At 46.1% G+C, this 20,716-nt stretch overlaps 1 protein-coding gene and 1 long non-coding RNA gene across 3 annotated transcripts in view; both read left to right on the forward strand.

Annotated features, from left to right (window-relative positions):
• Nucleotides 1-10,138, forward strand: part of LOC307225748 (TGF-beta-activated kinase 1 and MAP3K7-binding protein 1) — a 49,452-nt gene extending 39,314 nt beyond the window's left edge. For both annotated transcript variants that reach the window (XM_079993842.1, XM_079993843.1), the window contains 10 exons: nt 1,685-1,821; nt 2,117-2,270; nt 2,471-2,557; nt 3,530-3,668; nt 3,988-4,101; nt 6,102-6,213; nt 6,325-6,469; nt 7,772-7,994; nt 8,389-8,545; nt 9,500-10,138. In XM_079993842.1, coding sequence (XP_079849968.1) covers nt 1,685-1,821; nt 2,117-2,270; nt 2,471-2,557; nt 3,530-3,668; nt 3,988-4,101; nt 6,102-6,213; nt 6,325-6,469; nt 7,772-7,994; nt 8,389-8,545; nt 9,500-9,707 — 1,476 coding nt within the window. In that variant the 3' untranslated portion in view covers nt 9,708-10,138. The remainder of the gene's footprint in view (nt 1-1,684; nt 1,822-2,116; nt 2,271-2,470; nt 2,558-3,529; nt 3,669-3,987; nt 4,102-6,101; nt 6,214-6,324; nt 6,470-7,771; nt 7,995-8,388; nt 8,546-9,499) is intronic.
• The window catches only part of LOC307226129, a 207,822-nt gene that overhangs the window by 43,448 nt on the left and 143,658 nt on the right, over nt 1-20,716 (forward strand). The window lies entirely within an intron of this gene.

Below are 20,716 nucleotides of genomic sequence, written 5' to 3' on the forward strand. Positions count from 1 at the left end.
TAGAGAGAGTAACAGTTGTGCAAAATCAGTGACAGGAGCTCCAAGCCCATGCAAAACAGGTACCGTATTTTTCACCCTATAGGAGACACTTTTTCCCCTCCAAAAATGAAGGGGAAATCTGGGTGCGTCCTATGGGCTGAATGCAGGCTTTCGCTGAAGCTTGGAGAGCGAGAGGGGTCGGTGCGCACCGACCCCTCTCGCTCTCCAGGCTTCAGGAAGACATCCGCAGCCTAGGCAGCCCTGCAGGAGTTCCCGCAGGGCTGTCTAGGCTGCAGATAGCAGCCTGCTTCCCGGAGCGCCGGGTGCGCTGAAAGCAGAGTGCCTGGCGCTTCGGGAACACATCCGCAGCCTAGGCAGCCCTGTGGGAACTCCCACAGGGCTCCCTACGCTGCGGATAGCCCCTCGTGCCGGGCAGACATCTGCAGCGTGTTCCCCGCAGGGCTCCCCACGCTGCGGATAGCAGCCTGCCGCCGTGCGCCCTGAAACAGAGAGCCCCGCGCGCCGGACAGACATCGGCCAGCCCCACAAGCTTGGGGGACAGCAAGGAGGCGCAGCGCCGCCATCCCGCTGTTCCTCGACCTGGTTCGGTTTCCCCACCCTGGTTTTGGGGGGGAAATAAAGGGAATTTTTTTTCCCTTTATTTCCCCCCCAAAAAACTAGGTGTGTCCTATGGGACGAAAAATACGGTACCTCTTGTACAAAATTCTTCCTATGATGCTTCTGGTGAAGCGGATATCTGGATGACCCCTTATAGTCCCATAGTTCTGTAGAAGGACAGAGTGATGTCACTTGTTCCACGTACCTTGTATAAGTACAGAGGGATGGTACAAGCTCCCTACTGCAGGGGTGGGGGACTTTTGGCCCTCCAGATGTTGCTGAACTACAGCTCCCATAAGCCTTGACTATTGGTTGTGCGGGTCAGGGTTGAAGGGAGATGTCGTTCAGCAATATCTGGAGGGCCAAAGGTTCCCCACCCCTGCTGTACTGGGAAAGGAATGTTACCCTTTCCCCTTGCAGAGAGAGCTGGTTTACATCCCCTGCTGCTCTGTAAACAGGAGTTGTGGCGTCCTGAAAGGCAGCTGTTTAGAAGGCACAAGGAAAGTGTTCAGAAATATGTACCAAAATATCCGAATTATGCTCAGAGAAGCATTTATATGGCAAGAAAGCTTTACTTCTCTAGTTACAGTCATTAAAATGCATCAAACGTATCTGGCTTTGCTCTGTAGAACCAGCTATGTATCTGAAGAAGTGTGCATGCACACGAAAGCTCATACCAAGTACTAACTTAGTTGGTCTTTAAGGTGCTACTGGAAGGAATTTTTTTATCTGAAATATGTTTCACATATCTTTTGGAACCTAATGCTAGATGAATTTTGTGTGTGCTTAATTTGTGGGGAGAGGTATGAGTGAAGGAGGACAAGGAAGCTGGGTTACCAAAGAAGTAGCAGGAGGAGAAGTGTGGGCAGGTAAAATAAAGTATATAACTGAATAAAAAAGAAAGGCAACAAAGGGATCAGCTGCAAGTGGGAAAGGGGTCTCAGTAAGTGGGAAAGGGGACTCAGTCAGCTATCTTAAAGTAGCACCCTAATTGGGAGGCTAACTCTTCAGCTGATGTATAGTCATTATCCTTGTGGCTTTTGTTGGAAGAAGTTCATTGGGGCTTCTTTCTTACTCTGTTATCCAGGAGCAGCAGCCAAGTTGGACAGATGACTTGCCTCTTTGCCAGCTCTCCGGTGTGGGTTCAGCTCCTAACCGTTCCTATACCACAGATGGAAAGGGGACAGAAATTCACCCCTTAGAGGATAACTGGCTGAAATTCAGGTAAGCAGCCTGTAGATTTGGGTGGAGCAGGGCAACAGAAATAATGGCATTCATTCAACAAGGCCACTTTAACCCAGCAATATTTTTTGTAGGGGAGGCCAAACTCCCATCAGCCCCAGTTAGTATGGCCTATTTGTCAAGGATGATGAGAGCTGTATTTCTGCAGCACCTGCAGGGCATCACATTAGAAACTCCTAATTTATTGAATGACCTGTGGGCCAGGTTTTTACTCCCAGACCACAGGCTGAATGCCATGCCTTTAATCGTCCCTTCCCATCCTAACCCTCTTTGGCAGGAGTGAAAATGACTGCTACCTCTACGGGGTCTTCAATGGTTATGATGGCAACCGGATCACCAATTTTGTGGGGGAAAGACTCTCTGCGGAGCTCCTGTTGGGCCAGCTGAATACAGACCATGATGATGCTGATGTGCGCAGAATACTGCTGCAGGTAATGGAGTTTTTTCTTTGGAAAAAATCAGCCATAAATTGGTACTTGTTGTTAAAAGCTCCTCAGTGGCTTGTAAAACATACAAAGTTTTGATCTTTTATGCAGGGAGAAATAAGTTTGGGAGATTCTGTGTAGTTAGCAGTTCAAAGCTTCTGTTCTAATACATACTTTTGTGTTGCCTACCTTCTGGGCCTCCGCAGGCTTTTGATGTGGTGGAAAGGAGTTTCCTGGAGTCCATTGATGATGCACTAGCAGAGAAGGCCAGCCTCCAGTCCCAGCTGCCAGAGGTAACTTCTCTTCCTAGCCTTAAGGAAACATCATTGAATTCAGGAAGCGGTAACAGTGCATTTTCTTCTTGGAAGGACCTTGGAGCCTGCTGAACGAATTTGAAAGTGTGTGTTGGGAGGCAGGTGGCAGCAAAACAGGCTTAGTCCCGTTTGCAGCATTTCATGTTTCAAACTCCCACCTTCATTGGTGCTTTTTGAAGAATTGGTGGTGGTCTCGGAAACACTTAATGGCAGAGAGGTTAAAATTAGGACCTGCCAGAATTGATGTGGCTCCTGCAGTCTGGGGTGAGAAACAGTCAGTGCAGTGCACCTCATCTGTTCATTTTGCACTACAGGCACTAAACTGCATCCTTCTACTGCTCGCTGAATAATACAGAAGGGATACCACTCCTTTGGTTTCCTGGTTTCAAAATCACTAAAGTGAATTTCAGTCCCCACTTCACCTATAAAGCATGCCTGTATGGCGAGAAAAAAATCCTTTCACACCCTGATGAAAGTATTTTAAGGAGTGGCTGGTCTATGTTGTATGAAATATGTTCTGTATTATTTAAGAGCAGGCATAGGCAAACTCCGGCCCTCCAGGTGTTTGGGACTACAATTCCCATTATCCCTAGCTAACAGGACCAGTGATCAGGGATGATGGGAATTGTAGTCCTAAACATCTGGAGGGCCACAGTTTGCCTATGCCTGTTTAAGAGTAATCTGCCTAGAGCCTGTCATGATGCTGTACAGTTGTTTTAATGTGAAAATGACAGACTCCTGCAGTACCTTAAAGGCTACTGCATTTGTTATGTCACCAGCTTTCATAGACTAGTGCCCAGTTCACCAGATGCCTGAAGCTGGCAGGTATCTATACACCTGGGTGGAGGTGTGCAAAAGGTGGTATCAAATGTTTTTGGAATGTCTAGAGAAGGCTTCAGAAATGCTGCACTGATAAATTTTTACACAGGCTTCCACAACCCTGTATTCTAGGGGGTGCCCCACCACCAGCTGCCTTCCCAGTACCAGAAAATCATGGAACGGCTGAAAGCTGTAGAAAAGGAGATCTCTGGAGGGGCCATGGCTATTGTGGCAGTCATCCTCAACAACAAGCTCTACATCGCCAATGTAGGTGTGTTCCTCTTCAATGCCGTTTTTGATTTGGGCACTTCCTGGTCGCAGCACTGAAGGATGAAGAGTTAGAGCAGTTGCATCTAGATTACTTTAGCCACTTTGTATAAGAGTAATACTTCACTGACATCCTTACAGAGCCACTAAACCTAGTTGCCTGGGTAAATACAACAGGGAAAGCAGGAGAGATGAGATGTTGGCATTGACAAGATTTTGCTGGAGAGGGGTAGTACTGGGTTTCACTTAATAAGTGTGTGTATTTCTCAGGTGCCTCACTTGTCCCCCTTTCCACTTTTGCAAAATGCACTCCTTCTCCACAGGAACAAACAGGGCACTCTTGTGCAAATCTACAGTAGATGGGTTGCAAGTGACACAACTCAACATGGACCACACCACAGAGAATGACGATGAGCTCTTCCGCTTTTCACAGCTGGGTGAGTGTTGCGTTCCTGGAGCAGCAGAGAAGTAAGTCTGGGAGAGGATGGGCCTTGGTGAGCCAACAGAGCAGGGGTGGCTTTAGCTGCGGCCCTCCAGATGTTATTGGGCCAGAACTTGCATCATTCACAGCCAGTGTGGTCAAGGGTCAAGGAAGATGGGTGGTGCAGTTCCTTAATGTATGGAGGGCCATGGGTTCCTCAGCCCTGCAATAGAGAAAAGGCTGCCAGAGAGGAGACTCTTGTGGTGATTTCCCCACCTCTGTAGCACATCACTATCATTGGTGGCTTTTGTGTTTTCCAAACACAGGAGTGTCTAAATGACTAAGTTACAGTGTTAATGTCTCCTTTTCCCTATAACAGGGAATACATGCTGGATATCAAAAATGATCAATAACTGAGGCATGAGGTAGCTTTCTTACTTTTTCCTCATACTGAATCTGGGTGGGGAATTGAGTCAGAGAACAAATAATAAAAATAAAAACTGACAAATAATATACAAAAATTTCAAAATTATATAAATAGATGTAATCTGCAACTAAACAATTCTGTTGTAAGATAAACAAGCAAAACTACAGCAACAAACATTAATATTTCCAATTTAACTAACTTTCTAGGTAAAAACAAACAAAAAATTTGTACAAATTAAACAGCCAATGCTTTTACCAACAGTTCCCACCCCTTTTTTTACTTGCAACAGCCCACTGATTCCATCTCTGCCTCTGACACAAAGAGGGCCCCAAACTGTGGCTTTTGAGTAACTTAACCTCTTTAGTGGCTCTCCAAACCACCCTGGCTTTCATGCTGAGCTGAGTGGTATGTATTGTTGCCCACAAGCATTGATTGCAAAAAACCCCCAAAACCCTCCCATGCCTTATCCACTGTAGCAACAGTCATGGGTTGATGCACATTAACTGCCCCCTAGAGGGCGAGCTGCTAATAATTGGTGCATGCTTCAAAATAGGACAGTGACTTACTCGCTGCCCTAATCAAGTTTTTTACTCTTCAAAATACTTGGCCATCTGCATCAGTTTTTTCACCAAACGGTTATGAAACCAGTTCTGTTGGAATCCTTGTCCGAACTGAAATCCTGCTGAGGCCCATAATGCAATAGGGGGCTCACCAAGGAGAGCCCTCCAAACTTTCTTCTCTTCACCACTGCAGCCAACTAGCACACCTGCCTCACACTCTAGTGGAGCTGTAAATGCTAATGCTTTCTTGCTTGCTTATTGGCTTTCTGCAGCAGCAGCAGCAGCTGGTGATACTGGTGGTGATTTGCAAAACTCACTGTAACAGGGGGGCTGTAAAGAGTGTCTTGCGCATGTTCCCTCCCAAACCTAGAGCCAGCACTGCAGCAGACTCTTCTGGCACCTTAAAAACTAACGAGCTTTTAATAGTATAAGCTTTCATGAACTAGATTCCACTTTGTCAGATGCAGGACATGTAATCCTTGGTTGACATGGGTGCAGGAAAATAAAATTATTATTTTTACATGAAATCTACCTCTTGACTGAGGGTAGTTCATCCTGCACTGTATTCCCAAAGAAAGCTTATGCTAAGATGGCGGCTGATACTGAATCATTCTCATAGCGAGTTCAGTTATGAGTCCAGTGCCTATTAAAGAAACTGAGATTCTTTCTTCCAAGGAAGTGCTGTGACACAGTAGAGTTGAGTGCAGTGGGGATTCATCTGGCTGGCTGTCTAATTCTGTTTTTGCCAAGTGTAAAAGATCTCAGGCTGCATCAAAGCACCCTGACCACTTCTGAATGCATGTGCAGACTTCCTTTATTGTGTGAATATATTACAGATGAAAAGCTCCTCGCTGTCCTCCATTCCTTAGTTGAGTTTATTCTGTCTTCCCTCATTCATCAGCTTTTTGTTCAGTCAAAATGCCTGTTTAGCTGAGGGTGGGGTGGGCTTCCTCTTCTTGCCTTGGAATGTAACTATAGGACACATTTAGCATCTGCCCTGAAGTCAGTGAACTGATTCTTTATCTGCAGGTTTGGATGCAGCAAAAATAAAACAAGTAGGAACCATATGCGGGCAGGAGAGTACCCGGCGCATCGGGGATTATAAAGTCAAATATGGCTATAGTGATATTGAACTGCTGAGGTGAGGCAAGACCCAATACTTGGTCTTACTTTCCTTTCCTGCTTTGCTTTTGAAGACATAGCTGTCTCTGTCGCTCTGCCCAGTACTAACTTAGTTCTTCTCCCTTTGCAGTGCTGCGAAATCTAAGCCAATCATAGCAGAGCCTGAAATCCACGGAGGGCACCCACTCGATGGAGTCACGGGCTTTCTGGTTCTGATGTCAGAAGGGCTCTACAAAGCTCTGGAAGCAGCTCATGGGCCTGGGCAAGCCAATCAGGTAAGAGTGCCAGGGCAGCTTTAAATTGACCTTGGAATCCTGTGCAGGTCTTCAGGTTGACTCTCTCTGCACAGCGTACTTAGATGCACCCATCATTAGATTTGAAATTTGCCCCAGAGTGTTTTTGCTCTCTGGGCTCATAGTCCCCTCTGGGTAGCCCTAGGCTACAGAGATGAGCAAGGCTAATAGTTATAAGTACATAAAATCCGTTGTGCAGGAGAAGGCCAGAGAGGTGAAGAGGATTCCTAGGGACAACTTTTTTCAGGGAAGTGAAATCATGTTCCTGCAGAAAATGTTCCCTCTACTTTCCATCCCTGCTGCCCCAGCCAGTGGCTCTGCCAGGGAGGAATAAGGAGTAGGTTCTGGTCTGCCTGCTGCATCTATTGAACATTGATTCAATAGCTGAACTATGGGATTCCCTCCTATAGGAGTCAGTGACAGACACCAACTTGGAAGGCTTCAAAGAGGTTTAGACAAATTTATGGAGGAAGATAAGGCTGTCAATAACTACTAGCCACAGAGGCTACGTTCTGCCCCCACAGTTGGAGGCTGGATGCCTCTGGATGCCAGTTGCTGGAAATCACAGGTGGGGAGAACGTTTTGGACTTCCCGTAGGCATCTGATTGGCCACCTTGAGAATCCTGGGCTTTTGGCCTGATCCAACACCTGATCTTCCGTTCTTATCCTTACATTTAAGTCCACCATAAAAAACTGCAGGCTTCTCCTTTCCTCCACTTCCAGTTGCAGGACAGGGAACGGAGGAGACAAGAGAAGGTAGTATTTATTTAATGCTGCTTTAACCTCCCCCCAAATAAGCAAATGTAAAAGTTGCAACCCACAAGGGTGGACGTGAAAGCCTCCTGTAGGAATGCAATGAATGCCTTCACCATTTAAACACAATGCATCTTTCAAGTAGTCGAACAAAGGCACCCTAGAGGGTGACGTGTTGCAGCCTTTCCCCTAAGGCTGATTACTTGGGTGCCCTTCAGATGTTCTCCCAGCTGTTTAGGAGATGCTTATCCATCAGAAGCTTCCAAGCAACTTCTGTGAGAATGTTTGAAGGGCCCATGCGCATGGGCAGGGCCACATTGCATGGTTCTTTCCCATGGAATCAGTCAGCACAGACTTGCTCCACCTGGTAGGACGCCACTTCCGTGGCTGACATCTGCCCCAGTCAACCGGGCGGTTGGGTCCTTTAAACATTAGCTCAGCTGCGCAGGGCCTGCTTCTGTACATGGCTGGTAGAATATCTGAAGCAGCAGCTCCAGTTTCCCCACCCCTGAGAACTCTTTCTCTTTCTAGGAGATTGCAGCCATGATTGCCACAGAGTTTGCCAAACAAAGCTCACTGGATTCCGTGGCTCAAGCAGTCGTGGATCGAGTGAAGCGCATTCACTGTGACACATACGCCAGTGGTGGGGAACGGTCCAAGTTCTGTGCTCGGCATGAGGACATGTCGCTGCTGGTGAGGAATTTTGGGTACCCGCTGGGTGAGATGAGCCAGCCCACACTGACTCCGACGCAAGGTATGGGGGAGCTCAGTGTGCTTGTATGGGAGAGGGCGCAAGGCAGATCAAAACTGTTCTGCCCAACTGTGTGTGTGACAGATAGATAAGGCAGACAGGTGTGCCTGCATTTATGGTGAGCTTGTGGGTGCTGTATTTGTAGTCTCTCTCACTGTGTGTGTGTGTGTGTGTGTGGATGCTTGGGTATATTGGCCATGCTCTTTATTTGCATGTGGCCCTTGGGGATGACTGAGCATTAATGAGTCAGAAAAGATTCATCATCCTTGTCTTGGAGAGTGATCTTTGTCCATGGTGTCCCAGGAAATTATTCCCACTTGTAGAGGGACAGAGGTATGGGGTTTTCTGAGAATCTTGGCCTTCCTAGTGCTTACAATGTTTTATTCTGCATGTTCAGGAGGTCGAGTTTATCCTGTGTCGGTGCCGTACTCCAGTGCCCAGAACACAAGCAAGACCAGCGTTACGCTATCCCTTGTCATGCCATCCCAGGGTCAGATGGTCAATGGCACCCACAGTAGCTCCACGTTGGATGAAGCCACGCCCACCCTCACAAAGTAAGTGCCCCTTGCTCAGACCAGCTGTCCTTTTGCCCTCCTTTTTGCTGGAGGCAACATTCCACTTCCCTTGTTAGCTGCTTCTTAGGCCTAGCAGTGGAGGCCTACTAGCCGTTTCACTTTTAAACCCGTATGATAGGGGCAGGCAATCTGTGGTCCAATGGCCTAATCTCAGAAACCCTCTTTAGATGATGAGCAAGAGTGTTCTGTCCCTCCCCCTTGAAAACATAACCAGGTCATTCATATTGGACAAAGCTCAGCTAAGAACAAGCTGCTGCCTTTTAGCTGCTTCCCAGAGAAAGAGTGGGTTGCCTGGTTGTTGCCCAGAAAAATAGAGCGATGGTACTGCTCTTGGCTGATCTTAAGTGTTGCCTCCTTTGGCTGTTCAGGGATAGGGACAAAAATATGAGCATGCAAAAAAAAAAAAAAAAGGACCCACCCTGTATAGTTGTAGAATGAAAAATCAAATCTATTAGCAGTATTTGCTGAAAGTTCCTCTTCATCATTATAAAAAAGCAGAAGTGGCTTGGATAAGAAAGGAGAAACTTCTCTGTGTTACACAGAGGTGCAAGATGAGAGGCTTTTATTAATAGACTGTATATGCATTTACATTTTTAATGCCCTCTTCACACTTAAAGGCATTCCCAGTGGGTGCCTCAAGCCTGCATTTTGCAGGTTTGTGTACTGATACAGGTGCTCACATCAGGCAACAGGGATTGTCTGTGATGCTCTGTGACAGCCTTCGTCAACCTGGGCCCTCCCCATGATGTCGGACTGCAACTCCCATCAGCTCCAGCCAGCATGGCTAAAGATCAGGGATGATGGGAGTTGTAGTCCAACATCATCTGGAGGGCTGCAGATTCCCCAGAGTTGAGGGGAGAGGCCTTAGGTTGCATTTGCTGTGTCATTTGTGCTGACTGAAGGTTGCTTCTCTTTCTCTTTCCCTCCCTGCAGTCAAAGCCCAACAGTGACCCTCCAGTCTACCAACACTCACACCCAGAGTAGTAGCTCCAGCTCAGATGGGGGCCTCTTCCGTTCTCGCCCTTCCCACTCCCTCCAGCCGGATGAAGATGGGCGTGTGGAGCCCTACGTGGACTTTGCAGAATTCTACCGCCTCTGGAACATGGACCACAGTGAGCAGGGAGCACTCACCGTGCAATAATGCGCCGAGAGCAATCCCTCCGAACCCCTGTCAGGTGGGGGGAAATGGAGCCTGGCAAGCAGGAACAGTTCACCCCCTGACAGCCCACCTTCTGCCATTAAGGGATGAGGTCAATGCTGGGACTGGTCGCTCATAGCATTTGTTTCTCATCAACTTGTCAGGGCATGTTAACACGTCCCTTTTCTAAAGGTCCCTTCCACTGTGAAACCTTGTGGGCATTAGAGAGGGTTGTGACCAACCTCTCCTGTACCTCCAATATTACAGACAGTTGCTCTGTTGCGGAGAAGATGACAACTCAGATGTCTGGCAGGAGAGGTACTTTGTGTGCATATAAGCTGCTGCTGGAGATTTGGGTGTGCCTCATGATACTGATGTGTTAAGTCGATGAAAGATACCTCTGTTCTGCAGAATAAATGGTAACTTATAGCAAACGCTCTGGCCAGTTATGTGATGTTAGTTTAAGAAATGGTATTAACCTCAGCTACCTAAGTTTTTAGTTGCCTTTGGGGCCCAAGACCTAGATGGAACAGGGTGGGCAGACAGACACATGCACACACACAAAAACACAGACAGCTCCTCTAATGCATCATCTACAGGTGATCCAAATGTCATTTGCAGTTATTAGAAACAAACATGGAAGGTGGGGGTGTTGTCTTCTGTTTTGGTATCCAAGATGCCACAGCCACCGTTATATGCTTCCTTTTGTATCCAAGATCACAGTCGGGTGAAACAGGCAACATTAGAAAGTTTTGGAGCCAGATCTAACCTCTCTGCCTCTTATCTGGGTGTTCAGAAGATTCTCCTGACTTCCTTAGAAGGAGTGGCATGTTTTTCCCCATATTCATATACAGGTTTTGGAAATGCTTTGTTGCTCTCAGACAGTCATCATGTAAGAATTCCTTCTGGGAAAGCAGCTTAGCAGACCCACCATGCATGCATGCTAACAGGAAAAATGGCAACAGAAGACTACTGTTGTAGACTTCATGGCACCAAGTGCCCTGGGCTCCTCTTGAAGAAAGAGCAGGATATAAATTTCATTATAAATAAAACAGTTTTAATTTTTTCTTAGAATTTCTAAACTACTGTTAATTTTCTTTGCTGGTTCTATTCTGGTTTGTTTTACAAGGTATTTGTTTTTTTAAAAAGAATCTTAGATTTTCATTATTCTTTGCGTTTTACGGTTCTTACCTTTACTGCAGAGGTGCCTAGCCTGCACCCCTTCAGATGCCATCAATTGACCCCACGAGCCGCAGCCAGCATGACCAAGGGTTAGGGATGATGGGAATTGTAGTCCAGCAACATCTGGAGAGATCCAGGTTTCCTACACCTCCTTTACTGTAACTGCCCAGAGAACTTTTGTTACTGGATGATGTGGAAGTGTTACAAAATAACCCACATTTAATTGCAACGAAACCCAAACCAACTTTGTGCATCCCGCAGAAAAGTGAGGCCAGAAGGAGAAAGCGCCAGGAGGTGGCACTAGCAAAATATGCTGAAGCTGGATTCGATGCAGTTTACAGGAAGGCTGGAGGTTGCTTTAGCAACACCTGCCTGGAACACTGGGGAGAGTGGACGTTCTTGGACTGGGATCAGGAATATTCTGATAAGCAGCACGTGCTGCAGGGTCAGGATCACACGAGTGGGCTGGACTCCCACATTGTGGCAATGTGCAAGAGCAACATGCCCTCAGTGCCTGCGTGGGTGGCAGTTCCTGCGAGTGGCAAATACAGACGCAGTTGGCTGCACCTTACTAAACTTGGACTAGCCCCAACGCTTTGGCTCACGGCCTCTGACTGCTTTCGCTGACTCAGTCCTGGTGAGAAATCCGCTCCACTGCCTCTCCTGAATGGTACAGGGACAGCTGGGTGGAGCCAAGCATCCCTTTGCGAATTCTTTGGAACCCAAGGGGGGAAGTGGGCTTGAGCAATGTGCTGAAGCAAGCAGGGTTCCAAACAGCAAGGCAGCGAGGGCTGAGCCCATGGATTGGCCCACCATCAGATTGAGCCATCTTGGTGTGACCCTCAGGGTTAAATCAAAAGGTGAATTGTTAAGGAGGAGGGTTGTGCAACTTGGGGTTTGCTATAATTAAAAAGCTAAGCCGTAACCAAGGCTAAACTGCTTAACCTGTTGCATTTCCAAGGTGCTGCCTGTGCAGTCTCTCCACTCTCAGAGACTAGAAATGGCCATTGCATTAACTGAAAATTTAGGGGTGCACCTCTTGAAGGACGGCAGAGCAAGTGCTTGTTCATGGATGCACACACTGTAGATTCAGTTTCAGCACATGACAATCAAGCCGCCTCACCCCAGGAAAGTTTTCTAGCTATCTAATGTCACTGAAGGCCCTACAATGCTATGCTAAGCCCAAAAGTTCCAGATTATGAACCACCTTTGTTGATGGATTGGACAGACAGATAGAAGCTAAAACAGAAGAATGTGAGAAGAGGCCCAAAGGCCTACCTACTTCAGTGTCCTGTTCTCACAACCAGAGGGCAACCAGAGGCCTAGATGGAACCCACAAGTAGGGCATGTTGCATTCAGTCTGCTGTGTTCCTTGGACGGATATGGTACATTACAGAAATTCCCAGGTAGAGAATTTGCTGCTGGGATCCACCAGCTGCCACTGTGTGGCCCTTTAGATCAGGAGGCAGTGGTGGAAAGCTCCCACAGACACCATTGGGGGTGTTCCTCCCATTGCAAACAGCAGGCATGGAAAGGGAGATTTCAATCGAGACTCCCATGGGTACAATTATTATAGCTCCCCTCCCTTCCTGCCATGGTCCAGATTTGATTTGGCCCCTTTCAAAATAAAGCAACTGCAAGGGTAGGCTATGACAAATGTCAAGTTTAAGGCTTAATTCCAGTTTGGATATGCATTTGCTGGGTGGCCTTCCCTGAGCCATCTTATTTATGGTTCTACATCAATAAGAAGACATAGGGACCGCACAGATGAGTCACTCAATTGCCTTAAAGCTAAACTATACAACGACTGCAAAGCATTAAAAAAAAACTGGGACAGAAATGGTTAATGAACATGACAGATTATCTGTGTTTAGCAACTTAAATATTCTACTTCCTCAAACTTCTAGGTCGCTTTTCAGAACTTGCATATTTATTCACTTCCTTGCTTACTCTCTCTGTTTAGCACATGCCCCATAAAAATTGTTCCTAGGATGATGTACAGACATAAAAGAATAAAATAAAAGCACAGTTCTGCAGGAATGACCCAAGTGACTAACAGAGAATCCTGGAGATATTTCTGTCTTCTGTGCTATGACCAATCAGCTCGTTGCCCAGCTGGACAAGTCCCTCCCACCCGCCTCTAGGTACAGAAGAACATGTTTTACCAAATTAGCATTTTCCCTAGTCTTCATCTCCATAGTTTTCTACCACAATTTCTGCTTACCCTGATGATGGGCTACAGATTTCTGTAAAAAATAAATTTGAAGTTGAATTCTATCAGCTGCACCAGTGGGGAATAGCTTTCCAATATGGAGAGATACAAGTATGCATGTGGCTTTCATTGAATTCTGGCTTGTTTTCTTTTGCTGCCAAACTTCCTAAAATTGGTATTATGCAGGCTCCAGATGTTTTCACACATGCATGCTTCACCCACAATGATCAATCACACTACAGTGCAGGCTTTGTAGACTGTAACTGATGCAGTTCATTACTGAACATATAAAATTAGCAAACATGAAACCAGCCTAATTGCAGAAAAAGCAAGTTTGGTATAGTAGAAAACCCATAATACACCACAACTGTGGAGGAACAACAAATGCATGAACTCTGCTTATTGTCAGATAGCAGTGCAGCGGAGATCAGCCAGAATCTGATGGAAGCCATACAGATGCCAGTATGATTTAGATAAACCATTTTAATTCCTTACTTTTTACCAAAACTCACCAACAACCCTGTTACCTTTCCCTGGTCCATGTCCTGTCTACCCTTGTCCTTGCCAAAAATACTGTGGAATCTTTGAAACCTCAAAAATTGCGATCATGGTACGCATCAAAAAGGTAACAAAAGAGCTGCAGATCTGAATACAATTTACATCAGCTAATTTATAATTTAAAGCAGAGACATTACCTTGCCAACAAAGGTCCATATAGTTAAAGCTATGGTTTTCCCAGTAGTGATGTATGGAAGTGAGAGCTGGACCATAAAGAAGGCGGATCACTGAAGAATTTATGTTTTTGAATTATGGTGCTGGGGGAGACTCTTGAGAGTCCCATGGACTGCAAGAAGATCAAACACATCCATTCTTAAGAAAATCAGCCCTGAGTGCTCACTGGAAGGACAGATCCTGAAGCTGAGGCTCCAATACTTTGGCCACCTCATGAGAAGAGAAGACTCCCTGGAAAAGACCCTGATGTTGGGAAAGACTGAGGGCACAAGGAGAAGGGGACGGCAGAGGACAAGATGGCTGGACAGTGTTCTCAAAGCTACCAGCATGAGTTTGACCAAACTGCGGGAGGCAGTGGAAGACAGGAGTGCCTGGCGTGCTCTGGTCCATGGGGTCACGAAGAGTCGGACACAACTAAACGACTAAACAACAACAACAACAGCAGCAGCAGCAATTTATATTTATAGAAGCACATTTAGAAACTTCGTTATTATTTAAGTAAAAATATAATTCCTCCCATCATAGAAAACTGAGCAGGTGAGCTGTGTGCCTGCACAGTTTGCTCTCTAGATGCTAACCATTGATGGCAAGCTTTTGAGGGTTTTTTATATTTCAATCTAATTTGGCCCAGCCAGCTGTTCAAACAGAGGATCCCTCCTACAGAAGACAGTCGCCTGCAAAGTAGGACAAATAGCCGTCCTGATTCAGAGCAATGTGTGCAAATTAAGATGTATTTAATGACATAATTTCTCTTGAGTGCAGATTGGCGATTTCCTTTTCATAGAATTTGGATACCTTTCATACGGAAAAGTACCTCCTGTACCAGCCGCTCATTAGGTGTGTTGCTCATGTCTAATTAATGTGTCTTTATTTTTACTTTAGGCCAGTTCCCACTGAAATAAGGCAGCCGGTGATTAGCAGTTCCTGACAAGGTGCAAGAACTGTTAAAACACAGAAGGGAGGGAGGTCCGGCTGCACTCATCGCTTTGGCGTAATTGCCTGCTTTAGTAAATATAGGCATTAACGTAGCTGTAATACCAGCATGGGGGCCTGCGCTGATGTATTCATGCAGTGCCATGAGAAGGAGAAAGATCCCTTCCTTTAAATGCTACAGAGGGGTTTACAAATCGAAATAATGGGCCCACAGGGAGGGTGTGGGTGAGGTGTGGAAAACAGGATACCGTAAGTCTAGAGGTCCATGTTTTAATATCGTTCATTAGAGAGGTACAAGGAGAGACAGACAAAAGGAGCGATCAGATTTCCCAACGCCATTCCAGACGTATCGGATATGTATCACAGACGTAGGCGGGCAGACCCGAAACGACAATGCCATCCCGGGGAGTCCAGAACAAGGCCTCAAAATGCAACGTGATGAAACCCAACCCCGACGAAAGACGAATGTCCTGCTCTGGAGGGGGGGGGGGGAGAAAAGGCCCAGCTGGGAGGTTGGGGACAGCTTTGCAAAGACTGTGGAGAATGCACCAGCGAAATGGGGAGCGCGCAGGGCAACGCAGGTGCAGGAAGATGAGGAAACAGGCAGGACTTTCCATCGCCAACTAGCTTCATTGAGCAATGTCAAAACAGCCCAGTCAGTAACCTCAGGATGGTGTGGGGAGCAAGAGCGGGAGTGAGGTCGAATGCAGTTCTTCTGCTCTTCGGAATAAGGCCTGGAGTGGAAAAGGCGAGGGGGGGGGGTGCAAGTTGATATAAGGCTGGGAGATGGAGGCACTAAATGCCTGTAATTTAAAGCAGATGCTTTTGGAGGGGAACCTCAGCACAAAGATATATGCATTCTCAGAACACCTTGAGGGGGAGGGGGGTAGGCATAAATCAAGAAAAGTGATTGCTTCCAGACAGACACAAACACCCCTGGGTGGGTAGGTGTGGAGCGTGAGGCTAAAAGAATAATGTGCCCAAAGCAAAAATCATGTTGTGGGAATGTAGATATCTGAAGATGGATTATGAAAGTGGCTGGGACCCACTTTTAGATCCTAGAAGGGGGAAGGGTCTTTTCGCCCCAGTCTCCCTCTCAGCCTGGTGAGCTCATCTCTGGAGTCCCCAGCTGCAGATCAAGCTGGGTCCCAAATCAAGCAGGGACTTGCCAATAAGCAGCTTCCTTTCCCCGTTGACCTTTGAGCAAATGTCAGCCCCATCACTTCAAGGTATGGATTTGCTGAGCTCAGGTAACAAGAGAGTGAATTCATTGTGGGGTGGGAGTCGTGTTGCTTCTCTTTTCTCTCGTTACCTTTTTAAAAAATCTTGCCCTTCCTTCAGAGGTGAGCAGCATCTTCGCCTCAGTACAATCCTGCACTGAAGGTGCACCATGAGAGCTTCACGCCTGACAAACGATTTGATCCTGGCTTTTCAGTGTACTCCCTTAATCACACTGCATCTCTGTTTTTGTTAGGAACCTGCCTTAACACTGGTCCATCTACTGCAGTTTTGTCTACATCAAGTCATTTGAAGTGTAGTTTTTTTTAAGGGCCCCTGTTCACCTCAGGAGAGCTACAGTTCCCAGAGTCCCCCAGGGAAGAAGGAGCAACCGTTAAACCACTCCAAGAATTGGAGCTCCGTGAGAGGAAAAGGGGTCTCTGAACAACTCTCAGCACCCTTTTAAAGACACTTTCCAGGAATTGGGGGGCAGGGGAGGCCTTGTCTGTTTAAATGGGCACGGTACTGCTTTAAATGTCTAGTGCAGGTGGGCCATATGGGTGGCAACCATTTTGCATGGGGGTTCTGTTCCTGGCCCCCATGTGCGTCAGCGAAGCATGGAGAAGCTCACCCTCATTCTATCCACCCTGCCCCAATTCTGCCCTCTTCCAGGACCAAAAGGACCTGCGTCAATTGGACGCGCGCCTGATGGTCGCCACCTGTACTCTCATCTCTGTACTGTATAAGCTTTGTGCAAGCAAACCAGGAGGAGTGCATAACATAAAGGTTGTTTGGAGCATCCCCTACTCTCACGTATAGCATCTCTTTCCTCAATATGGGTACTGCTTGCTGCTGTGTATCTAACATTGGCACACACTTCCTTGCCAGTTGTAACAATTTGACCTTGGAAGTTTTTCACAACTTTTCGATCCTGCCCCCATTTTTATCACAAGGAACGGCTTTGTGCTTCCCTGCCCAGATGTATGACATACAATAAGTGTTTCTTTAACCTCAAATATGCTCTCTGGGTTGCAGGAGGCCCAGCAGAGTAGCCTGTAGGAGACTTCTTGCCATCCCTCAGAAGAGGAACGCAACCACATGTGGGTGAGCCAAAGGCTGACAAAAACAGCAGGGGCCTAATCCCAGCAAAGATGGGATCCAACACAAACAGAGCGAGACGATGCAAGTGGTTTCATCTGAGTGCTCCCACCCAGCAGTCTCAGGTCCAAAATCAATATATAAACAAAACAAAATGTGTCCACTCGCCTTTCAGAAATGGCACATCTCTTTCCAAAGAGACTGAAGTTCAATAGTTCACTTGTTCTGGAAGCCAGGTATTTAATCTGGCCCCTATCTATTTCATTGTTTAAGCCCACTGTGATGTGGTGGAGGGTACTTTTCTTTTTAATTTTATTTATTTTTCGCCCTTTTTTTTGCTGTGCTGGAAGATGTAACTTCTCCAGACCCAAATTAGATTGCTTGCTTATTATTACTTGCACAGGGGAAGGTCACAAGAACACAACCACACTCTGTGCACATTCTTCTTCTTTGGCGATCACTCCTAGCCGAGTGAGATTGTCTTCCATGAACACAGTCTTAATAGTGAGTCCATAAGTGACCATGGAGGCCAATTCTGGATCCACACATCCTTCCACAGTGGGGACATAGGTTTCTGGGCGGGAGTTGATCATGGAGAGGGTTTGCCAAACGTGCCTTCCTCTTAGTTCATTTCTCCCTTTCATCTTGAATTCGAGCATCTTCAAAGTCGATGACACTTTTGGTAAAGGCTGTTCTCCAATTGGAATACTTGCAGGCCAGTGTTTCCCAGTTGTCAGTGTTTATACTACATTTTTTTAGATTTGCCTTGAGATTTGCCTTTAAACCTCTTTTGTTGACCACCAGCATTACACTTTCCATTTTTAAGTTCTGAATAGCGTAGTTGCTTTGAAAGACGATAATCAGGCACCCAAACATTGATGTTGAAGAATCATCACTTTGACACTGGTGATCTTTGCTTCTTCCAGTGCACTGGCATTAGTTTGACTGTCTTCCCAAGTGATATGTGCACATGGCAGGGCTCTGGGGCTCTTTCCCCTGCTCCCCAGCGCTGCAGCTTCAAAAATTAGGATAGCATCAAAAACAGTCTGTGATACATCAGATGGTCTGCCAGGCACAGAACTAAAAAAGAAAAGCTTAAACACACATATGTACGTCCTCAGTAATCTTGCAACAGCAACGTAATTGGGCAAATGTGAAAAGCAATTACAAACTCATAATCAGTTGTATGTGGAAGGGGATGCAAGCCCCTTTGAGAGAAGTTAGCTGGTGCTGGTGCCACTGCATATATCCTGGAAATCCCATCACTGATAACTCAAAAGTTGCTAGAATATCATCTAACATGAAGCTATTCAGACAGTTGCTGGATTTTAGGCTCAGTACACACTCAACACAAAAGTGGGTCTGCTACAGGGCCCAGGAGGTGGGCTGAGGTGGTGGACACACTGCACACCTCACTGCTGACAGAGAAGAGGTGACAACAGTGAGTTCTGGCAAGATCTTGCCCAAATCTCACAAGAGCTTTGTGCTCTGTGACAGCTTGTGAGATGTCTGCAAGATCTTGTGAGATCTCGCCGGAACTCACTGCTATCACTTCATGTGCATCACCACACAACCCAGGCAAGGGAGGCATTTGATGGTAGCAGGACAGCAGCTTCCCATTTTGCCTCAGGCGACAAAACAAAACATACTGCCCCTGGTCCACTAAAAGGTTTATTATATAATTATTTATGTCGCCATCTTTGGGTTGGATCCATACCTAGTCATGCTTAGAGGATACTGGTTGAAATTAATGGAACTTCAGTTAGTCATGATGACCGCTAATTTCAAGCCATTTGCTCTAATTATGACTAAGCCTTCTGGATCCCACCCTTTTCCAAGGAAGTATTTTACAGTTTTTCATTTTGTTTGCTACCCTTTTCGCACTTTGCTTTGCCTGGGTTACTCATTCCAATTCTTTCTTTGCTGCCAACAATAGCAAATATTTTGGCAAGATCCCAAGCCACAAAAATGTGTTCATGATGGGGATGGAGTGTGTTGTCAGGGCAGGTCAAACGCATAGCGGCACCTCATAACTTTACAGATTAATACAGAGTCAACTTTGGATCAAAGACTTGGGAGAGGACCTTATTTAACAAGAAACACACTGAAAAGTAGTTTTATCAAAATGACTATCACCATCATTTGTTCCCCACCAAAGGTTTAACCAAAGGTATCTGTACACAAATCAATAAAATACATGTAACAGAATAAGAAATACAAACCTGAAGGAAAACAGAACCAAAAATAATCAAGCAGCTCCTAAGTTGTGGAACTGGTTTCCCACAGAGGTGCGTCTTGAACCTTCCTAATACAGATTTTCACAAATGCTGGAGAAACACCTGTTCACTCTACTTTTGAAACCTAAGATGCATATTTTTAAGACCCACCTTATTTTTGTAATTTTAAGTTGTCTTCAATTGTTTTCAATATTGTGTTTTAGTATTAATTGTTGGGTTTTAATTGTTGCAACCCGCCATGGAGCAAAAGTATGAAGGGTGAGTAATAAACTGTAGCAGCAACAACAACAACAACAACTTACCAGGAAATATAATGTTAAACCACAGAAAGGCCACTGTAACCAGACTTGCAAGCCAAGCTACAGTTTACACCTGTTTAATTAATTGTCACGATTTTCCAGAAAGAACCCCGAGACTATGGCTGCATAGACACCATGCATTTAAATAACATCCCCACCACCACTAAGAATCCCAGGAACTATAGTTTGCCCCTCATAGAGCTACAATTCCAAGCACTCTTAGCAGACTACAGTTCCCAGGATTCTAGGGGCCGAGGGCAAGAATGCACTTTAAATGTGCTTTATATTCATGGGGTTGTATGCAGCCTGCAGTCTGTGGGGGGCAGGGGAGATGCCCAAAATTCTGCTGCAGAATGCTAGCCCTCACTCCTCCACCCACTCCTGGCAGAACTACAGTTCCCTCAGGCTAGGGAATGACTTGACTACTAAACCAATTCAAGTTAGGATAGACAGATACGCCCTATGTTTTCTCGCCTTCCATGCTTCCTCCAGGGAATCAACTGCTTACAATTATGTGCCTTCTGCGTTGGAGGAGAGAGGTATTTTTGAAAGCCTCAAGCGCTGTCACTTGTTCCTAAGAACTGTTTAGCTGCTAATCTGAGTGCTGTGGTGTGTGTGTGTGTGTGTGTGTGTTTATTTTTCAGCCAAAGAAAGGCTTGGTTTTACTCCCGCTGCAAACCACAGGAATTTTGCCATGGGGTTCTATGGAAATAACACCTGCCTCCCTTGATGCAAAGAACAGAAACCAAGAATGATGATGTAAGTTCAGAAATATAGCAGGAAAACAACAGAAGTGGAGATCCATCCCATGAATCCCAGTCACAGTAAAGACTTGCTTATATAACCAAGGCTCAGGACTGAATTAGGCTGAAATAACAACACTCATTCGCGCAAACAAGGATTTCTTGCTGTCTTGGGTCATTCAAAGGTGGTGTGTGCTTCTCCAGGGCTGTCTATTTCAACCTGGTGCTTTCAGTGCTCCTGGACTATGGCACTCTAACCCATTTGGAGTAAAATAATGTAGCTTTTCTAAGTCCAATGCCCTTCATCCTCACCCTGCTGGTTTCAATCTAGATTGATCCCAGGTCTTGCAACCCTCAA

This window comes from Podarcis cretensis (genome assembly GCF_951804945.1).
Source record: "Podarcis cretensis genome assembly, chromosome: 10".
NCBI classification, from domain to species: Eukaryota; Metazoa; Chordata; class Lepidosauria; order Squamata; family Lacertidae; genus Podarcis; species Podarcis cretensis.